This window comes from Bidens hawaiensis, unplaced genomic scaffold, assembly GCF_021521415.1.
Source record: "Bidens hawaiensis isolate Kalapana, Puna unplaced genomic scaffold, B.hawaiensis_p1.1 tig00012057_1, whole genome shotgun sequence".
NCBI classification, from domain to species: Eukaryota; Viridiplantae; Streptophyta; class Magnoliopsida; order Asterales; family Asteraceae; genus Bidens; species Bidens hawaiensis.
In genome coordinates this window covers 570,667-593,441 of record NW_027491968.1, presented here as the reverse complement: position 1 = coordinate 593,441, position 22,775 = coordinate 570,667, and the positions used below count along the sequence as shown (strand labels likewise).

Genomic DNA, 22,775 nt, shown 5'->3' with positions numbered 1-22,775 from the left:
TGTTATGCAATGTGTAATAATAGATTGGAGTTTGGAATGATTTTCATAAAACCTTTTTTTTAACCTTTCATATGAACATAATCGAATCAAACCGTTGAATAGGGTACACAAGATCAATATAGAAGTAAATAGATAGCCGCGATAAACTATAATACCAAATGACATTTTTAATATATTTTGTCTTAAATGTCACATCAGGTTGTTACATAATTGGCTACTCATTCTCTTTATAACTCTGTATGTATATATATGTCACTGCATACCTTTATATTATTTGGTTATCGTGTTTTCGAATAAAACAACCCCATAATACGAGGGATAAAAACTAGTATATTAAACAAAATGAATCAAAATGTTATATGTGTTTAAAATAATTAAATGATTTGAGTAATTTGAAGTGAAATAATCATTCACTATATAAAGCGTAAACTAAGTTATAAGGAAATATGAAAATTATGAGATGCAATTAATACATTCATAAAGTTTGGCATAAATGCTATGAACATTTGGCCTAACAAAATGCTGCTGTGGTGTAGTGGTTATCACGTTTGCTTTACACGCAAAAGGTCTCCGGTTCGAACCCGGGCAGCAGCATGTAATTTTGGCGATGTCTTTTTGTTTTTTACATTTGACTGTTTACGTTGTTGTTGGTTATATAGTTGAAACTTGAGTCGGGCATTATTTGCTTTGTCAACATTGCTGATTTAATTTTCAGACAGGTATAGCTCCTGGTAATGTAGCATACTAACATATTTTGACTTATGAAGTCAAATGAACTAATTTATTTGCTACATCAAAGGCACAAAAATTTACTATAAAATTCAAAGATTATTGTATGATGGGTAAAAGAGTCGAGTTGCGTCGTTCAAAAGCTCCTTAAGATCGTTCGGTAAAAGCTCGAAACAAATTGAGCTCGAGCATTACTTTGGCGTATCCAGGGGCAGACCTAAGGTTTGAACGCAAGGGTCGGCGTACCATGTGATGAAAAAAAAGATTTAGTGTTATATATACGTAAAAACCTTAGCCGACCCCTGTAAAATTTTGACACTGACCGCTATGAAATATTGAGAAAAGAAGAAAAGATAGAACAAAAAAGAAAAAATATTGCCGAAAAGATTTCCGGCGATGTGAAGTTGCGGTGGGAGCTGAGAAGTTGATTTCGGAAGAGAGAAGTTGATAACTTTATAACTAAGGTAGCGTTTGGTATGCAGGAATACCAGTAGGAATGGAATGATTCATTACGTGAGAATGAAAAATGTGGTGTTTGGTTGCTCAATGGAATGGAATCATCCTTCTCACCCCCCTTCTTTTTTTTCATTTCATTCCTCCTTCACCCTACTTTCTCACCACCACCACCACTATCATCGACACCACCACCAACTTCGTCGACACCACCACCGCCGCCACCACCATCACCACCGCCACCACCATTTTCGTCACCGGAGTTACCACCGTCGCCATTGTAAGTTTTTTTTTTCGTCACCGGAGTGTTTTTATTGTTTCTATTTCATTTCTACAATTATTTTTGGATACCAAACAATATAAATGAATAATTGATTTCATTCCCATAGGTTAACCAAACAAAGAAATGGAATGGTAATGATCCATTTCATTCCCTTGTCTATTCTATTCCTTCTTCCATTCCATTTCCCCATCATTCCATTACCTCCAACAAAATATATCCTAAATTAAATTGATATTTTATTAAATGTGTAATTGTCATACACTTTCCTCATTTTTTTTTCTAATGATGCTAGTACGTAGACTATTTAAAAAAACTTTTTAATTATTGATTTTAGTCTTACTTGAGTAACTCTTAAGTTTTTTAGCTTTTCTTTTTTGGTTTTTATTTACATTATTATGTTATCTTTTTAGTTTACACGAAAAATATTATGTACGTGTGTGTATGAGTTCTTGGCTTTATCGTTGTGTTTATATATAAAACATATAAATTTTATTCATAATTTTTATGGCATACGTAAATCAGTGTTTTTTTGTGCCATCGACTTGGGGCCTTGTTGCCTCAATGCGTCTCGCGATTGACTTAATTTTGTCTTGTATTTATAACCTTATATTTTGTTTTATCTTTTTTATGTAACTCGACCCAACCCACCCGAAGATACTGAAAAAAATTTCAATGATGAACAACCGATCGCTCAAATTTCTGACCCCTATAACAAAATTTTCTGGGTCCGCCACTACGCGTATCGAGCTTGACCATGCTCTAGGGGCTAAATGAGGTAGTAAATAATCGTCAGATGAACTTTTCCACAAGGTGGCAAATGTGAATAGGGGGGATATTATCAATGGCTCGTGCATCGGGCTTACTAAACGGCTCCCCAACATGGGAGTTCCAATGTTTCCCCGGGGTTTGTTGTCGCCATATCTGTTTTTTTTAATTGTCATGGAAGCGTTTCCTATGATTAGAAATTTAGAATCACCTTGTTTAAATCTGTGTTGGGTAGTGTATTACTTCTTTTCATTCTGCAAGGCTCCGGAGGCGGTTATCAATCTACTTGAAAAAAATTAGATGAAGCTTCTTTTGGGCGGGACAACGCATAAGAGAAAAAATAAATTGGGTGAAATGGGAACGGTTCTCCACCCCAAATGATCTAGGCGGCAGTGGTATTGGAGAATCGAAAGATACAAATAACGGGCTCCTTGCAAAATGATGGCAGAGGCTCAAAAATGAACCTCTTAGTCTATGGAGACTAGTAGCGTCCGGAATCCATTATCTGTAATAATGGGATGCAACTACATAACCAAAACCTGAACTTGCAATATATGATTAAAGATTCAAAGGTGATTTCGGGTACGGTACAAATATTATGTTTTGGATAGACACTTGGTCAGTTGGTTGTATGAAAGTCCATCATACTTAAAATTTTCTTCCTTGTTTAAATTGGAGAGATATAAAAGATGCTTGATGATAAAAATATCAATGATCTGATAGAAACTGGAAATGGTCTCAGGTAACTGAATACAATGGACGAAGTGTCGGATATGTGGGAATGTCTCGCTTCTTTGAACAGTGGAGTTAAAAAGGAATGAAGATAGGTGGCAGTGGCTGATAAGTAAAGATGGTTTATTCTCGGTTAAGTCTTGCAGATTACATAGTATCGGGTCAAATATCATCTGGAACTTCATCCTACGGTGGAGTCCGTGGGTTCCTTCTAAAGTATAGTAAACATATGCGTCTGGAGGACGAAAATGGGGCGTATAGTAACTATAGATAGGTCATGGTTTTACACGACTTTTGATTATGACTTTCAAAATCACGCTGTAACTTTTTCATGATTTCCAAATATACCGAGTTTATTTTTCTATCTGCGATTTGAACAATTTTCAAAGCAAAGCCACCACAGTGCACATGGCCTTCTACCTGTCGTATAAAAATATCTAATTTGTCTTTTTTTTAGAACAATGACTTTCTTGTATTTAGGCTACTACACTCTCAAAATTTAGAGAGCTCGATACCCCACTCTGGCCAGACTATATTGTCTTAACCGGGCCTATGCTGGTTTAGAGTTTGGTTTGGGCGTTCCCCCGGAAACCATACCGCCGACTGCCAATTGACAATCATTATGCTGCCACAAAAGCAGAACTCTCTGGCGTAACACACGGTGGGACGAAAACCCGGATGGGCTTAGGGTTCGAACCGACAACCTTTGCATAATGCCTAGCTAATCCTTCATTGCCAATATCCACCCAAAAAATGACACAAATGGGATTCAAACTTAAGTCTCCATTGGAAAAACCTAAGCCTCCTACCACTAGATCACATGTAAGGGATTCTAATTACCATATCTATGTCAGTCCTTAAAAAAACCCATGTCAGTAATAACATGAGCTACTCCTTGTCAATTTACTAACCGAAAACTAGTCTTAAAAACTGGATAATGTTATAATTAACTTAATTTTAAAATATTTATATTTACAATGAAAAGAGGAGAAAAAATAGTTTTAAGAATTTAGCATTAACCATCTTTAATGTACACAAGTTTAAGAAATTAAACACACATAAGTTTAAAGTCAAACAAAACATTGAATAGGTTTCTTTGAAAGAAAAAAAACACTTTAATAATAATAACCGGATTAACATGTAAACGGAATCAATTTTAAATAAAGTTGAGAGTTCACTTCTAACCTTACAAGATTTGACACTTTAAGTTAAAACCAAAGGAAAGGTTATGAAGTCCAAGTAAATTAATAGCTCCTACACAAAATCTTAAAGCATCCATATTATATATTTGCCGTTAGGAATCTACAGAATGATCATTTTTATGCAATTTTCCGGCTTCTTTTAAATAAAAAAAAGGGTTTACATGAAGGCATGCCAATGCGCTACAGGCCTAAATTCACAAGCTTTCAACACTTTCTACTACATAATATAAGTCAATCTGAAGGTGCTTCGTTAATGAGGAAAAAAGCGAGCACCATGTAACAAAACATGTACAGAAATGAAAACTTTGGTTATAAATTGATGTATTCTGGAGAGAGGATATTATTTAACAACTCTTTCAGATTAGCCAGCACGTGTCGCGGCCCTAAACTTTCAACACCAATAAAATTCAAGAGCTGCTCCAAATCCTAAGGCCGTGTGAGATGGATTCATAAGAACAAACAATAATCTAAAGTCTAAACCGAAAAGAACAGGGGGTAATGTTAATGCTCGAGAAGTAGACAAACAAACCTTGTTTAGTAGAAAAACAGCATAAGCTGATCGTGTTGTGTCTTGTCCCTCCAAGAACAGGGGAAACTCCATTGGCTTTGAGGTTGACGAAGGTAATGAGATTGATGTAAAATCAGATGATGTGGGCTCCACTGAGGGAGCATAATCACATATATATGTACGAGAACCTCCTAATCTTAACGGGTACCGCAAAGGAATTTCTAAATAAAAAGCGATTAACGATACAGCCTGCAAACACATGACATTAAGTTCACTAAGATTAAAGAGTCAACTAATTTCGAGTATAAACCATGATGTGGCGCAGCCATCACCATGTCGTAAAGAATACAGTGCGAGGTCACCACTTTAACTGCCACAACAGGGTTACTTGCATACAGCAGTACAAAATTGAAAGTATATTAACATACAATAGCACCTTTTCTTATCATTTTATGTAACCTTTTATAGAAAAAAAAATGACGATTTGCACACCACCATGACATCCAAAAACTGGTGATACATCACATTTTACATGTTTTAAAAGGTTACTTGCATGCAACGGTACAAAATTGAAAATATGTTAACATACAAAGTTAAAAAGAATACCTTTTTTTTACCATCCTTTGTAACCTTTTATAGAAAGAACAATGATTATTGGCACACTGCTATGTCATCCAAAAACTGGTGTTACGTCACCTTTTATAGCAGGTAAACAAATAGTGACTGACTAGCACACCACCATGTCATCAAAAAATGATGTTAGATTACCATTTTACCTGCTGTAAAAGGTTACATACAATGGTAAAAGTTGGAAGTAGGTTACGACTTACATACAATGGAAAAAGACAAGTTTGCTTACATGCAATAACAAAAAGGTGAAAGGTATATTTTGATGTAATTAACCGATTTGAAAATATGGACAACTAACAACAAAATTATGGTAAGTGGAGGTTAAAAAACATACATGTGCAACATAACCGAGAGCAGTTGCTGAAGTCTGGACTTCCTTCTTATCAGTGAAAAAACTTATTTTCTTAAAGGGGAGTACAGTGAGATGAAGACCTGAAATAGTCAAAGATCCTGCATCAACAGGTTTCTGTCCAGAAGGATTCCCTGCATAATCATGTATAGATTAATTCAACTGTGAGCATTTATATATATGACATTAACTTGATCTTCTGATTGTTTTCTGTTATAGGGCAAAATAATATGAATGTTAAGGCGTAATAAAAACTATTACCTGATTTACTGTTGGTGGAAAATGATTCAAGTTCTTGATCATATGTATGTCCAGTCACAACTTTCACAGGATAAAGCAGCGAAATTTGAAAAACCATGTATTGTTGTCTCATCCTTAGCAACTTCTGTGCATTCTTTAGACGACTATACCCTTTTTCTCCAGCCAACGAATTATTTTCTTCCTACAAATTATTCAAAATTATTATCTGATGCTGATTATTTCAAAAGGCTTAACCAGTTTTAATAAGCAAATGCGAGAACATTAAGGTTTAACTACCTGCAAGTTCCTACTGGCAACAGAAAGCGAAGTTCCAGCCATAAGCAGAGATCTAATCTCAGAGTTAAGTTGTTCCTCCTGCTTTTTAGCCTTTTCTTGTACAACTTTTAAATTCATTGACATGTTTCCCATTACCAGTTTCCGAGCTTCCAGTTTTTCACGCATCTCATCTAATTCATTTGACCAACTTAATGACTCTGCTTCCAACTGCCAAAAATCATTGAATCCTCATATTATCAGTGTTGTAGAACTCGCTAGGCGCTAGTCAGGCAGTGGGGTACATACCCAACTAGCGATTGTAGAGATTAGTTATTAATCGGGATAAATGTTCACATATATACTTCAAAGTTCAAATAATATTAAATAGTTCAGACATAAACAATTAAACGTAAGCATAACAAATCAACGAGAAAAACTAATAACTTGGGTAAACTGGTTAAAACCAAGGTCTGGTTTGGACCGCCTTTGCCAACTACCAAATTGGATGATGAGGCATGGTAAATTCAACAATTAAAAATTATTACATCTTTAAAGTTAATGGACATCGTATGCAACCAGTTTCACATAATAATAATAATAATAATAATAATAATAATAATAATAATAATAATAATAATAATAATAATAATAATAATAATAATAATAATAATAATAATAAACAGAGGAGTTAGAGTGAAAAGGTAACCTGTAAGCGAGAGTTCAATTTGTGTTGAATGGAAGACTTTTTATTATTAGCTTCATTGATGGCAGATGACAGACTGGAAAGACGAGCAAGCTCATGCTGAAAATCTTCCCATTTAATGATCTTCACCTTCTCCTCCAACCGATTATTATTATTCTCTACGGGTTTCTTCTTCGATTCCATCACAACTAGTTGATGATGATGAGATCTGAAGGCGCGTGATCAACAGTAGTAGATCAGCGTCAAGCCACGTCACCATCGTCGTCAACAAGTGATTAGGAGGGGTTACACAACATTGAAACTGCTGTAAGATTATTTATTATTTACAGTTGTTGTTTGAATTGATTTGCAGGTGTTGTATCTGTAATTGATTCAATACGCGGAAGGAAGGATTTGGAGGTGATTGGGTTGAATTAAATTATTTCAGTCGATTGATTTGGGGATTTAGGGCAACCACCTATTTGGGAATGAACGAATTCGGGTACTTGCAGCCACCAGGTCGTTTATTTGAAATAATAATTATAATAATAATAATATTTTTAATGACTTCGGATACTCGCCTTTCGATACGCGGAATGCACATGAATACTCGCCCAAATGCACGACAGACAGGGAGATAAAACCCGTTCAGTTCAAGGATTCAACTAGTGAATGACACCTACTCGCCTAATCTTTCATCAACAACCAGTGCCGCCGAAACTAAATGATAAGGGCGGGAATCGAACCCGGGTCATACGAAAAACTAAGTCTCTCTCTTATGTGACAACCGTCAAAAATTAGACTAATCTGGTAATTATCTTAACCGTAATCGTGTATTAATTAGTAAAATAAATACATAGGAATAATATTTTTAGTCAAAGTTTTTGACTTTAGTTGAATTTTAAAATATGGAACCCGAAAAAGTTCAATTTTGTCATGTAGCTGACCCTGTACAGATTGACACCGGGTAATATCTCAAAACGGATAAATTCATAAACGTGTCAAGATGACCTCGAAAAATAAAATTTTATGTTAGGATATTAGAGATAGTGTATAAACTTAATTTTAGAAGGTTCGAATCGCAAAAATTAGAAAATAAGTAACCGAAAGCCAGTAGAGGACACCGTAAGAGCCCGACATTAAGTTTATCAGAAAATTTTGTTTTTAGGCAGACATTGACTGTAATCTAATTTCGCTCAAAGTCTGATAAAAATTATTAGAAACGGAAGTCGTTTGGCTAGATAAATTACGAGATACGTTAAACTTTAACACCTAGGTATTATCACATGTCATTATTCAAAACCATCTCTCCCTCTCCCTCTCCCATCTCTCTCGGCCACCACTTACACACAACCCAACCCACCTCCCAAACCCACCAATGAAAAGCTTACATATAGGTATGCAATGATTGATAGATTACTTGGAAGCTACACACTTGGACACATGCACACCCTATACCATCCAACTCACAACCCTATACCTCTCTTTCTCCCTTCATATAACCGGCCACCCCACCACCACCTTACCATCTCACATTTTCAAATTTTTATACACACAACACTTGATTAGGAGATCTTTGGTGGAAGGTTAAGCTAATAACAAGAAGTAGGAAGCCAAAGGAAGGATTATAGCCAACACAAGGTCACATTATCACCTCCTTAGACACCAAATCCGAAACCCAAGGTAACCCACTTCAAGATTTGTGTATATTAGTTGCTATTTGATGTTTAAAGCTTGATTTTAGTATGCTTGGTAGTGTACATGTAGGTATAATATGGATATATACAAGCATATGTGTGAACCGTGAGTTTACATAGGAATGTATAAGATGGGTTTTGTTGATTATAGGACTTGTTATGGTTGCATTTTGGCTTGTATAGATTGTCCATATTGATGTTACTTGAGTTTGTTTAACAAATGGGTTTAGGTATTGTTTTAATATTGGAAGTAAATGTGTAAATGGCCAAAAGATCAAAGATGGATAATGAGTAAAAATACCCATGTTAGGCCGTGAGTTTTGATTTTGGTATTGGATTGAAGTTGTAAGCTTGTTAAATGGTAAAATGGTTAAAGAAAGAATGATAATTTTGAAAACCCACATACTTGATTACTTGAAAAGTTGTAAGTAATAATAATAATGGTTTTGAAAGGATCTTGGAAAAGGGTTGACAAAAGTGTAGGGATTTGACTTTGTTGGAAAGTTACTTACACATGCAAGTAATACAAAAATTTGATTTTGATCATAAAGCTCATACTTGTCTTATATGGATTGAAAATGACAAACTAAGTGATTGAATGGGACATATGGAAAGGAATAAAATCTACTAGAAGTACTAGGATGCATGAAACATGATAACTTAGATAAACAAGAGTTTGTGTTAAACTTACTAATAAAGGAAACTTTGTAAATTGCACAAGATGTTTTGCAAAATGATTTGATAAGTGAACATAATCTTGTGTGGATGATTAAAGACTTGTGGTTAGGATTACTTTAGTAAACTCTATTGTAAAGATTGTTAGTTTGATAATAAGGTTATTAAAAATTGCTACTTACTAGTAATAGAAACTTTGTTGTTAAAGAAATCAAGAATGTGTTTGTTAAAGGATAACAATGGGATGAAATAAGATGTTAATATGGGTTAATAAGATCTGGAAATTTTGGTACATAAACACCTTGTAGAGATTGTAGAAATAACATGTATATTGTATAGTTGAAAACTTAAGCTAAGGCTTGAGCATGTGTAGTTAAAAATTTGTTTTGTGTGCATACTTGGTGCTAGATGATCAAACATGGATGTGATGATATATTACTTGTTATTATATGTATATTTGCTGTACCAAATGGTTTGGTTTTGACATTGTGACTTAAATAGCTTGTCGGTGACTTTAACGGTCGGAAAGTTCGACTTTTAAGGTGAACCGACATGAGTTTTTGGAACTGAATTAAAACAGCTCCCAAAGTCATAATATTCTTATATTTAACATAAGTTAAAGTATAAGAAAAGTCAAGAATAGCAAAACTTAAACAAACACGGTTCGTGTCGCGAAAACCGACACGAGAACGTTAAAAATTGACATTTTTAAGAAATTGGCAACAAAATAAGAACCAAAACATTTTTTATTGAAAAACCAATAAAACTTGACTAAAAACTATATAAAAAGTGTTCTAGATAATTTAAAACTAAAAGTTTCATAAAAATGACAACCGGTTCGTTTTTAAGCTCAAAATCAACGAAACCGGCAAAACCGACAAAACCGATTATAATAGAGTCAAAATTTTAAATAAAATAATAACTTGAATTTTTCCAAAACACTCCAGCAACTAAAGGTAATAATTTTTATAAATTTTAATAATTAAATTAAATTATTAAATAAAACAATTATTAGTTGATTATTACTTGTTTATATTTTTAAGTATAGAATTATAAGATTATAAGTAGTAAACTTTATGTGTTATATGCTTGTGTGGATTTTTAGAATAAGAATATATATATTTTAGTCAAACCTAAAATTAACGAACATGTACTAATATAGGAACGAGCATTTATTCGAACACTGAAATCAAAGGTGAGTTCTTCCTCCGAAAAGCATATTGTATATCTATATTCGTATTTATATATATATGTTTTGAAAACGCATTATACTACAAATTGTCGTTATTGTGGGATGAATCAATTTGGTTAAATAACTGTTAACCGAATTGAGGGCACAGAAATGTTGGTAGATCTATCGGGGTGACGCCCCCACTTCCATTCACGTTGGGTTAAAAGTGGGAATATTTCGAGTATGGTACGTTTCGAGTTATCAAATTGGTAGTCATACACGCGTTGTATTCTTAGCTAGTTTACAACTAACGCTTTTTGTGCTTAAAGGTAAAATGCGGGTTTCGTTATTGTGTTATACCGTGTTATGATCGGTTTTATTGGGAGTATAATGGTCGTACACCATTATATTCATGTGTTGTTTATATATAAATTGTTTATATTTATATAATAAGTTTTTCTTCTCAGGAATAACTCACCAACATTCGTGTTGACCCAAATATTATTTAAATATGCTTTGCAGGAAAGTGAAGGTTTCGAAGTGGCATGGAAACGAGAGCGTGGGGTGTTTGAACAAAAGTGATGTGTTGTAAACCGTGCATAGCACGTGTAGTAAACTCTGATTTTGTAAAATATTTCTTATAATAAAAGATGATGCTTTTACTATTAAATGGTTATTATTGTTGACTATCGGCATCTGTCATAACCCGAATGAATTAAAGTTAAGACTTCCGTTGTGTTAAGTTAAGGTTTTCGGGGTGTGACATCTTATCACTTCACCAGCGGCTCACTAGAAATAATAATATTATTATTATATAATAATATTATGGGGAAAGTTAACGTACAAATGAAATTAACGTAATTACTCTATGATGTAATCACATAATTACTCTACTTGTATATATAATTACTCTACTTGATTCTCACGTTTAGCACATTAATTTCATTTGTATTTGATCCAAACCCATAATATTATTATATCTTATTTTGCTTTAAAATACACTAGTATGGCGTGCTGAGGCATGTAAAAATGTGAAATGCAAAATTCATATAGGAATGTTAAACAATATTTTAGAAAAGAAGAGTCAAGTCGTGATGGTAAAACCCTCGCAAAAAGGGAAAAAAGATTAAAAAGTTTTAATGACGTGTTCGTCCATACTTAGACGACATGTACACCATTATGCATAACTCTGTTTTGAACGAAACTTACATCACAACGTAGATAAAAATAAGCATGTGCCAATGTTATAGTTGAATTTTTATAAATATCACATATTATAAAAATTACAAGTGAGAAACTAGAAAGATGTTTTGACTTTTGAGAGTGACACTTGTTGGTTGGGCCTAAACACATTAAAAAGAAACTTCACATTTAAATTTTAAGGGTTATGTAGTATTGTTGTGTTGTGTGAGACAAATATAAATATAAATTATGTTTTTAGTGGGACAAACTATGACAAATGATTGGAAATTAAAAGAATTAATAATATAAATAAATAAATAAATATGTTCCAAATGAACGGTCAAATAACCCAAAATTGAAATATGTGTAATGAAAGTAAAGTGAGGTGGCATGATATCCCTCACCCTGAATGTGCCTTAAGCTTAAAAGTTGTAAAAGATAAACATTTACTCATACAGTCAAAACTTGCAAATCATGAGGGTCCTTACAAACTTGATTGTTTGGTTTACTGATTTAAGATTTAAAAATAACAATCTATACATCATTTTAAACAATGTTTATAAATCTAGACCCATCAAACTGGTCATACCGTGGACCACCAATGTGTAAAGTAGTCGAGTTTTTGATTTTGAGATTGAATGACAAACCATTGGGCCGGGTTGATATGAGGCTATGCAAATAATGTTTACAATCAAATATCGCCCCGTCGTTCTATTGTTTAAAACAAATGTTGCGGGTAACCCAATTTAAACTGGCCTGTTTTGACTAGTACCAATAATTGGTCTATTTTAATTCAAACTAATTTCGACCAGTTAGCCAGCCCAGCCATTTTGGCACCTCTAGTAAAAGCCAACCAGCCATTGCAGTCTTTTTAGACATCCAAACAATTGGCAATCAGGATACTAAGGTGGATTCTATCCAAATAGTGTCTAGTGGTTCTGCTATAACGAAAGCTATGAATGATGGTTGACCTACTTTAAACAAACTCGTTTTGACCGATTGACGATGCTTGCTTAGTTAATTTTTCCACATGATACGGTATATGCACGGTCCAACCTTGCCATCGACTATCCATGGTCAGTGCCGGTCCAACTAACCAACAGTCTTTTGACAAGTGAATGAACCAAACTCACTCAAACCACTCCCGACCCGCAGCAATACTTTTGATATAAACAAACAGAATATTTAAACATAGTTCAAAGGACAGCAAATGACCAAGCCATCAAAATTGTCTCGAACCAATTCTACTAGTTAAGCATCCTTACGTACAAAACAAGACTTCCAAGCATCTAAGATAACATTTGATACACAAAGTCAACAGAGAACAAACTCATCCTTCTGCTTCTCCGACATCAAAACAGCCAGTGTCAGTTGACCGAGCTGACAAAGCCTAGCCGGATTCTTAAATACAGTGACTCGAGCCTGTTTATCACTCAACAAAACTACACGAGCTATGCTAAAATATTCGCCTTTCTTGACTGCAAATTGCCACTCATTAACTGATATCTCAAACCAGTCCTTTGTTTCAGAATCGGTTGTTTTGACCTCAATGTATTCCTTTCGATTTTCATCATCACAAACTTCAATATCATATGGTAGCCCGGATTCACTAGCTTCATTTACCCATTTCACAACTTTCATACCCTTATTTTTATAGTAGTTAAACGCCAACTCCTCGCCCCGTTTCCCTGTAGGTAACGCTTGTTCCACATTGGCCAGACCATGAGAAAGCTGGTCCTTCTGGCTAAAACCCAACGAATCACCTTGGTCAACACTAGCCGCGTCAACAGTGTTGGTTCCCACATGACCCAATGAACCATCTTGGTCAACCAAGCCTGGTTCAACATTGACCAAGCCAACCGCGTTAGGAGCGGTTTCCCAACTAGCCGGTGGCCAGTTTCTAGTACTTTCAAATGACGAACTGGGCCTAAAGATTCTTTTAGTGCCACATTTTGTTGCTGATGTCATCGTATCCAATGACATGACATCCATAGATTGAATTGACCATACTGGTTCTTCATTTGATAGTTTTGGCACCTTTTGGCTATTTAAGACAAAAGTTTCTATTTGTTCCTCTGTGGAACCTGACTCGTTCATAGTTGTAACTAAGTGAAGAAAGTTTGCGAGGTGAAGTTCAGGATCACCTTTGACCAGGAAACGAGAAAGCTCCATGAATATGGAATGAGAATCTGAGTCACACGTTGCATACAAGATCTCATCCTGTAAGCATCAATACAGAAACGGATCAGGTCAAATTACTTGAAATTTACATTTGAAATGCATAAGTAAAATGTATGATACCTGAAGAAGGCAGATACTTTCATGTCTCTTATTTGACACCAAGTTGGATGCCTTAATAACATTCTTATAATACAGCATTTCAACTACAACAATCTGCAGTCGATTTATTTTTTCAAATCCAGCCACCTTCAGTTGATTATAGCTTTCAGGATATGTTTTAGAGATGTAACGTTGAGCATAAGGAAGAACCCAGTTCACCAATGAAGTTTCATAGTCATTGCCTATTGCCCCGTAATATATTGCTTTACAAGTAACAACCTGCAATAGATCACAAGTCATTTAAACCTCATAGCATCTACACTATCCACGTAAAATCATCTTTGGCGAGTGCACGTGTTTTCTTGTTACCAATGGTTGTTTAAAGCAAACCTATGTTATTTCTTTGGGATACTTTTGACCCATTTGACAGGATAAAACATAAACGATATTGATTCATTGATAAGCTAAACTAGAGATGACATGAGAAAAGTGACTACCTCTGAAAGAGCGGGAATTCCAAGATTTTTTATAAGAAAAGAAACCTTCACTTCAAGCATCTTCTTTTCTTCATCAGTTAGGTCACATAAACAGAAAAAAATAATATTATTCAACTCCTCAAATTCATCAGCAAGCTTTGCATCATCGCACCAACACACGAGCCCGAATGATGAATGTAATGAAACCCATTTATCTTGTGCGGTCGGAAGCACCTTCGTGTTCTTTTCTTCAAGATTTCCTTTTAACATTTCAACATCCACAAAACTCAAAGCCCCAGATTTGAGTCCATCACTCCACATTACAAAAACATCAAAAACCTGTCAAGATCAGAAATGAAACAATGCCATTAAGAAAACTTCTGCAATAATATTTGGCACACTTATTATTTAAAGTAAACTACTGTAACCGTCCCAGTAGTTTGGCAAAACTTACAGACTTCGTACCTAAACTTCGATTTTTTACATTGGACGTCCCTATTTTCAAAACTTTGTCTCGACGGTCCAAAGTAAAAAAAAAAAAATCAAACGTCACAAATAATAAATAAAATTCTCAAACGTCCAAAGTAATATATAAAACTCAGAGACCAAATTTATAACTTCTACCAAACGATAGGAACAATCTATAACTTGTTGACGGGTTTTACAACGACAGCCAATAGATGTTTTCATGCTTTAAACAGTGTTGCTTTATGGTTAAGAGTTATGGGCAGTTGATAATTGATTGTTAATGTGTCACTGCTTAAGCATAAAAACAGCCCTTAAGGATGTCATCATCAAAACCCTTTATAAAAAGTTCCATAAAACTCTTATGGTCAACTGAACCATATTGACCCCAAAAGCACCTCTATGTGACATTAACGTGAAGGGGTCTTACCTTTTTGGCGGCTTCCAATGGAGTATTTATAGTTGATAAATGGCGTAAAAACGCAAGGTAATCTAGAAGTGGTAGGTTCTCCTTTACTCCACATTCATTAACAAAAAAATCATGAAAACTTGGATACAAATGGCTTAACATTTTGCTCTTCTCACATTCTCTATTGATCATATTATCATGCCAATACACTTCCTGAGGAGATAGAAGTTCACCAGATACAACTTCACTTGAAGAAACTGAAGACAGTGGAACAACTATAAACGGTCCACTGCTTAAGTTTGCTATGCTTTCCTGATCTGAAGAAACCAATTCATCCCGTATGAATGAGTAGAATCTGGACATCTGTGATATGCTGGTGTGGAAAGCCATAAACTGTCAGAAAAGATTAATGGCAGAAAAACACATAATCCAATAAACACAACATACCTAGCTTTGAAAGATTTAGCAGATCTTTTCCATATTTCAAGTACAGATAAAGCATCATGAAGGGTAACACTAGTCTTGAAACCGATGCTAGTCACCAATTTCACACTTCAAATCTGTTGCATATACAAAAAAGGCACAATGTGACAACATTGAAGTTTTACAAGTTAAAATAATAATTTTATATGGGAAAAGGGATACACATATTGACCTTTGGAACGGCATAAGGAGCATTATCACCAAAATCAAGCACAACTCCTCACAATTATAAAACAAACATTTAGGACAATAAAGCCCATCATCCAAGCTAGAAACCACCCACTTAACATCATTGAGAACACTTACTAGTGAAGACTTGAAAGGTTTATTTTCTCCATCTATAATACAAAAAGCTTCAGCTTTATCACTAAAACAATCATCCCATAACTCATCAAAAACCTCCAACAAATACTTGCACTTTTCACGATCACCACTTAGTGACACTTTTGCTAATAACTCAATCAACTCTCGAGACTCCCAATCGATAACAGTTGATCCAGGTGGGAGAATCACTTTATCCCACATCATATTTGTGAGAAAAGCCTGAGACGAAACAGTTTTCTCAACTCTAACGATTTGCACAAAGTCAGTGACTCCAACTTCCTTCAAAAACTCCCTCCAGTGTTGCAGAGAACTATACTTCAAATAGGTTTGATCAACCTCATACCATTTTACATCAACACCACTAATCAGCCTACTGATATCGATATGATTCCCAAAATCATTATTGAAATGAATTGCAACCTCAGAAGGTATAACAAAGCCATGATTTGTCAAAATAACGGCTTTACTGTAAACCTTTGAGATTATGCGCTCCCTTTCTGTAAAGCAATCTGAGCAACCACTTTGTAGATGGACCATTATAAACGATAAGTACTCTATCATAAGATCTTTACTGACTATATTCTTTTTGTCACAAATAACTGGCAAAACATGTGCTTTTACTACTTGATGTGCAGATAACCGTTGAACACCAACTTTAGAAAGCATTCGAGTTAAATTACCAGTGACTGAACCGTCAAAAAGCGCAGGATTAACAATTCGAAGGTTAGCAAACAATCTTGTAGAAGCTTCTAGGCCGTTACATGAACCATCTGCATTCATCCAATTCACACCCTCGTTGATTGAACCGTAACTACCATCTAGAAGAGGAATGAAGGGTGTGTTTGCCAAAGTGTTCAAAACATCAGAGCCAACTTTAAAATCAACAGGATTTTGATGGGACATTAAATATAACTCGTTAAGCCAAGAAGATAGCCAGTTAAGGCCCATTGATGCTAAACCTTCTTTTGTACGGCATAAAGAAGACAAAATATCAACCAAAACTTTAGACCCGTAATTCTTGATACCTAAAGCGCGGGCGAGTGAATCAAATATAGCTATTTCTTTATTCAAGTACCCGAGACCAAGATGCTTGTGAATCAAGCTATCAGGCAAAAGAGTTCGAGCTTGCTCATTCCAGTTTCTTAAAACCCGACACGGTGGGACCCACTTGTCATTTTCCCCTTCTAGAAGCAAACAATTTGAGGTGCACAGCTTTGATATGATCATTCTGGGCAGTGGAGCAAAAAATCCATGCACTTCACCTACAAGAGGAACATAGCTTAAAAAGACGGAAACAGCCTTTCCAAGACAATTGTTAAAACCAGGAAGGCGGCAGAATGACAGCTCAGCACTAACAAACAAACTTGGAAACTCAGATAACAACCATTGGTTCCACGGACTATCACCGTCAACTTCTTCTCTTGAAGAAGGAAGAATAAAATCCCCTTGGATTATAAACTTCAAACCATATGTTCTAAGAGAAAGAAATGCAAAAACATATTGTTGATCTAACTTTGGATTGCAACTGCCATTTTCTAAAACTTCAAGAGCCATAGCAATTGAAATTTCAGTGAAGTTTACATCTTTTCGTATACCATTAGCCTGCAACTTCTGGGAGTCAACAAACCAAGTCAACGTTTCATTCCTAACAGAAACATTGGTTAAACCATTACCAATTATTTCTTTTCTCATGATGATGAATGAATCAGTAATCAAATTTCTGAATTTGATACACTGAAGACGATGAAGAAAAAGTAATAAAGATGGATGAAGATCTGAAAACATAGAGGTGATGGTGTCTACAGTGGAAGTTTCAGCTGGCTTTGACTTTGACATTGACTTCAAGGGAAGCACAAGGCATGTATTGTAGTGTGTATTCATTTGATTAGTGGTGTTTGATGAGACCAAGTTTGTGAAGAAATTCGTGTCACAAGGAGGCACAATTGTTGGCAAAACAAAACCAATTTGACCATCGGTTAAGTCAAACTTGATATGAAATCCATTAGAATGAACTTCTGGAGCATCGGTAACCTGCATATACATAAAAGAGATGTTTTCAGCAGATCATATATGAAGCAAATACTCACAAAATTAAATATCATGATAACAAGCTTAGTTGGTTATATCAAAGATTTGGTTCCAATCATCATGCAAGCAAAAACACAAGCTTCTATCGGTTGCAAAGTTGAATCGAGATCACACAAAATTTCCAACATACCAGCTGTCAGTCATCATCTTAGTGGTTGTAGTGAACAATTACATTTAATATGGCCTTATATTAGATTTATAAAACTTTGATAGATGTTTCATGCTGACAAAAATATATTGGTTATCTAAAATAAAAGTTGGACGAAAAGTTTAACAGAAATACCCGAAATACTGATTTGAATCCAATCCCTTTCTTGCCAATGTATCCGGCACTAGATGCTTTCTTGGTAGAATTCCCAACATCACAGATCGCTCTAATGTTATCAGCAGAAAAACCGTTTTCGTTATTCAATACAACAATATTTTTTCTTGAAGAATGAATGCCAAAGTGGGCTCCACATTTGCCGAATATGAATTATCATCAGCATTTTGAACCTACAAAATGAAGATAGAAAAAACATGTCATTGTTGCAAGAAGAAAGAGGATTATATGAAAGAATAAAACTATAAACTTACAAGCTCAAGAAGAAAATGTGAGTCTTGAGAATATAACTCTTGTGAAAGACAAAAAAGTGCTCTTCCTAAACGAGCATGTTGCTTTTTCAAAATGATATTTTCAGTGGTTGAAATATTAGAGTCCAAACCGAATTCTTGAACTCTAATAGACTCAATAATACTGGTTTGCATTTTTCTCTGTCACGGAGTCTAAAAATGGCTTTACACAGTCGTCTCTAAAACCACACAATTTATGAGGCATCACACGAGGTAGGTTGAATTCAGCAGACCGAGTAACTTCATTTTCTGAAACTGATCTTTTATTGTCAACTGATTCTTTGGACTCAGATAGAAGTAAAAGATGATTATTATCTGAAAAGGACATTTTATTTTCAACTGTTTCTTTGGACTGAGATAGAAGTAAAGAATGATTATCAAACCATTCCACTATGCCCAGTGATAATCCAAGTTCACGAATCATCATATGATCCTTTGCACTTTTGCATTCACCCAAAATCACCATGTAAGCATCTTTAGTAATCGAACGAAACGCAGAAACCAATAACTCTCCTGCAAAACTTCTGAACTCTTTGGGCAAGTATCCGAGACAATCAAGAATAAATCTTGAAGCAATTTGTGAGGAAGTCTTGAACGTTATTTCAAAACCATGTTTTGCATGACATTTTAAAAGCGATAGCGGTACGTTTCGTTTACCACCATATAAAGAAATCAAAGAAACAAGCTTTAAAGCTGTTTCAAAAGAAGACCCTTGAAGAAAAGCTTCTAGAAAGGAATCAATGGTTGCTAACTGATCAATCCGTAAAACTTTTCCATCTTTTGTTACTAAACAAAGCAACTCCTTGGTGGTTACATAACTTAATAACCACCCTACAAGAGGACCTAATGAAGGTTCAAATTTATAGTCCCAACATGACCATGAGGTTAAATCTACCAACATTGGAGCCCTGAGTAACAGTTCAACTGCGTCATTTGCACAAACATGAGTATCCAAGAGATCCTTTTCTGCCCGAAAGTCAGTTAAAGTCGAAGAAAATAACACAATATTTGAGTTCAGATTATCACTAATCTCTCTCCTGGGAGTCAAAAGATCTTCTGTAACATCACTTCTAGTAATGTCAGACCAGCAGAAGGAAATTGCATTCTTAACAGCTCAGAAACCATTAACTTATTTAAAGTTTCATTTTCCCCTAAGCTATTAGCAGCTTGTGATAATAACTCAAGCATATAATGTTGACTCATGCAAACCTTAACCAAAGGCTTCTCGGGTTTTTCAGTAATTATGAAAAACTTTTGCCATGCGGCAGGCAGTAGAGAAATATGGTCTGCTAAGAATGTGAAAATATCTCCAAGACCAAGGGTTTCACAGTCATTAACAGAAAAATATTGAGTTAGAGAACATTCTAACTTGCAGATCTACCTTAAAAAGATCATGTGGATTCTTGGATTACTTACATTGTCTGGAACAGAATTAGAAGACACAAAATACCGCTCAACATATTTTAGAACATCTTCAAGATCAATTCCTGTGAACGAACAGAACGAAAGAAAACTCACAAAAAGTTCAATAATAAATCATTTTGAAAAGCAGAAAGAAACATTAGATTTTTTAATCGAATTAAAATAAGAAAAGAAAAGGCTAAGTAAATCCCTTAGGGCTACATTTAACAGCTGATTTTTGTGACCGCTTTGAGATGTTCATGGTGATCTGACTGTGTATGATTAATCATACTAATTTTCAGATATGTTTTATTTTAAAATCGGTTATTAATCATAGCCCTATAAACATATTGTTGACAAACCCTAGAATGAAAGCCCATAATCCTTATCAAGAAAGACTCAGAACTGATTACAATCAGTTTATACTCAAATCCTAGCACCCCTTTTGGAACAGAGAAAGAAAACGAGAGAGATAGAACAAATAGCAAATAACAATATTTAGAAAGATATAGCACACAAAGGATGCAAATTACCAACACTACCCTCCAAAGCATGCTTATTGACAACTAAAGTGTTCTTTTCAGTTGGATGGACTTCTGTGTTAACATCAGCAGCACATGTATTTATAGCTACCTCTTTGTTGTTCACTTGAGAAGTAGAACTTATGCAGTCCCACAAACCAAGCTTTATAGATGCAATCTGTGAAAAAATTAATTTCAGATCCTTGTTTCACTTCAAGCGAAGCAACACAATCCCTTTCAGTATCCAGACAAACTTTTGATGTTTGTGCAGTATTTTGAGATGCAAAAAGTTTAGAATCTTGTACATCATTAGTTTTATCATTTTCATCATCTTTTGCTGAATTTCCATCATCATCCTCGTTGTCATCAAGAACCGGCCTTGCATCTAATCCATCAAGACACTTCTTAAGAATAGTGCTTCCAGATTGCCTTCCACGTATGATATGCCCAATGTGCATACTGTAAATGTACATCAGCAAAAAAATCAAGGTTTTTATAATAGTCTAAATTAAAATAAGTTTTTTTTGATAAAAAAAAACAAGCATGCTGAAGAGGAATCTTTGTTAATGAGGGTGCTTTCATTAAACACAATTACTTTGTCATTCACAGATTATGTAAGTCTCTTTTAGCTAAACCAGTAAGCATGTAATAATCAAATTATAAAAATCGTACCCCAGACTTTGAATTCGTACGCATAGATTTTCTCGGCTTATATTCCTCTTCTTTGCTATAAAATCCAATAACTCATCTGGTGTGGTCTTTCCTTTTTTGCGGGGGAGTTTGCTGAGGTAAGCAACAATTTGTTCGGTAGTAATTTTGCAGACTTATGTGACCTCGGGCTCTAGAGAAAAATAATGCACAACCAGTGGATGCTTCAAAATAGGTCCCAACCCAAGTTCTTCAAAGCTCCTAACTCCCTCACTTTCACAGATTGCCATCTCCAAGTCATGTAATGATGTGATCTTTTGAACTCCAACAAAGCAGTGTACAAATGAGTTGGCCTACAACATCAAAACAAGCTGTCTGTTGACAATCGGGCCCACAAACACGGAATTTGATCTCAACCAAGACCAACTGGTCCAACTCCATCTGCTTATTAACTTCTTGGCACACTTGCAATGACCCCTAACCTATCTATATATACTAAACTAAACAATACTAATCCTACTCAACTTTCTTTTAACTCGTCTCAATATTAATCTCCAACAATCAATGAGCTAACACAAGTGTGTTAGTTAGAATAATAAATATCTAACCAACTCAAAGTCAACACACTAACTATTTCAGGTCAACACACTAATAATGTGAACCAATTACAAAAATCATCAAAACACCAAAAACTGATTAAATAAATAAATAAAAAGCGTTGATCAGTCATCATAAAGTTTACTTACTACCTTTGATTCAGTGAGCATGAGACGATAGAGTGATGGAACGTTCTGCATATGAAACCCTAACGATTCAAACGAAACAGCGTTGAGCGTCGCCAATGCTGACTGTGAGATGCTCCACGCGGATACGGTTTGGCCGGTGGCCAGAAGATCCGAGTGAGCTTTCACTACTGCACGATCCACCGGAGATACCGCGTTGCGACTGCGTTCGCCGTACTGTTGACGACGGCCATTATTATTATTATGTCCGTACATTTTGGAAGTTCGCCGGAGAAACCGCGAGTTTTTGAAGTGGAAAGTAAATAAAAGGTCTCTGTTATTTGGGCCTGATGTGGAACCCACACTTTGTGCTACTGTGTAATCAGATTATGCCACGTGGATATTTTCTTTCTTTTTTTCAATTTACTGAATTGCAATTTGTGAAATTGCTGGTGGGTTGTATGTTTGAAAGCTAACACGCAATCCATCACTACCGCCACCATCCACCACCACCCACTGTTCGCCGCCACCACCACTATCCACCCCCACCGTCCGCCACTACCATCGATCACCACTCACCACCATCGTCCGCCACCACCATCCATCACCACCACAGACCACCACGTCTGTGGTGGTGATGGATGGTGGTGGCGGACGATGGTGGCGGGTGGTGATCGATGGTAGTGGCGGACGGTGGGTGGGTGGTGGGGGTGGATGGTGGTGGTGGCGAACGGTGGGTGGTGGTGGATGGTGGCGGAAGTGGTGGTGGTAG

At 35.4% G+C, this 22,775-nt stretch overlaps 1 protein-coding gene, 1 non-coding gene and 1 pseudogene across 3 annotated transcripts; 1 reads left to right on the top strand and 2 right to left on the bottom strand.

Annotated features, from left to right (window-relative positions):
• The first annotated feature begins 521 nt into the window (after positions 1-521).
• On the top strand, positions 522-594 carry TRNAV-UAC (transfer RNA valine (anticodon UAC)). The gene has a single exon. It is a non-coding gene; the product is annotated as a tRNA-Val (tRNA).
• A 3,814-nt stretch (positions 595-4,408) lies between these two features.
• Positions 4,409-7,053, bottom strand: LOC143539800 (vacuolar protein sorting 38-like). Its single transcript, XM_077033010.1, has 6 exons — positions 6,874-7,053; positions 6,189-6,395; positions 5,913-6,093; positions 5,637-5,785; positions 4,694-4,921; positions 4,409-4,590 (listed from the first exon to the last, which is right to left on the bottom strand). Exons 1-6 carry the CDS (start codon positions 7,051-7,053, stop codon positions 4,474-4,476), a joined length of 1,062 nt encoding a protein of 353 aa, XP_076889125.1. The 3' UTR covers positions 4,409-4,473.
• Positions 7,054-12,888: 5,835 nt separating this feature from the next.
• LOC143539812 (protein NO VEIN-like) lies at positions 12,889-22,279 on the bottom strand (annotated as a pseudogene). Its single transcript, XR_013136499.1, has 12 exons — positions 22,031-22,279; positions 21,306-21,634; positions 20,861-21,092; positions 20,646-20,811; positions 18,676-20,198; positions 18,383-18,594; positions 15,860-18,042; positions 15,652-15,764; positions 15,226-15,577; positions 14,352-14,669; positions 13,876-14,133; positions 12,889-13,794 (listed from the first exon to the last, which is right to left on the bottom strand). The product of XR_013136499.1 is annotated as a protein NO VEIN-like (transcript).
• Between the last annotated feature and the right edge of the window lie 496 nt (positions 22,280-22,775).

Coding starts and splice junctions, on each gene's coding strand:
- LOC143539800 (XM_077033010.1), bottom strand. CDS start 7,053: ATGGAATCGAAGAAGAAACCCGTAGAGAATAATAATAATCGGTTGGAG. Junction 6,094..6,188: donor TTGCCAGTAGGAACTTGCAG/GTAGTTAAACCT, acceptor AATAATTTGTAG/GAAGAAAATAATTCGTTGGC. Junction 4,922..5,636: donor CTCTCGGTTATGTTGCACAT/GTATGTTTTTTA, acceptor ATGTGTTTGCAG/GCTGTATCGTTAATCGCTTT.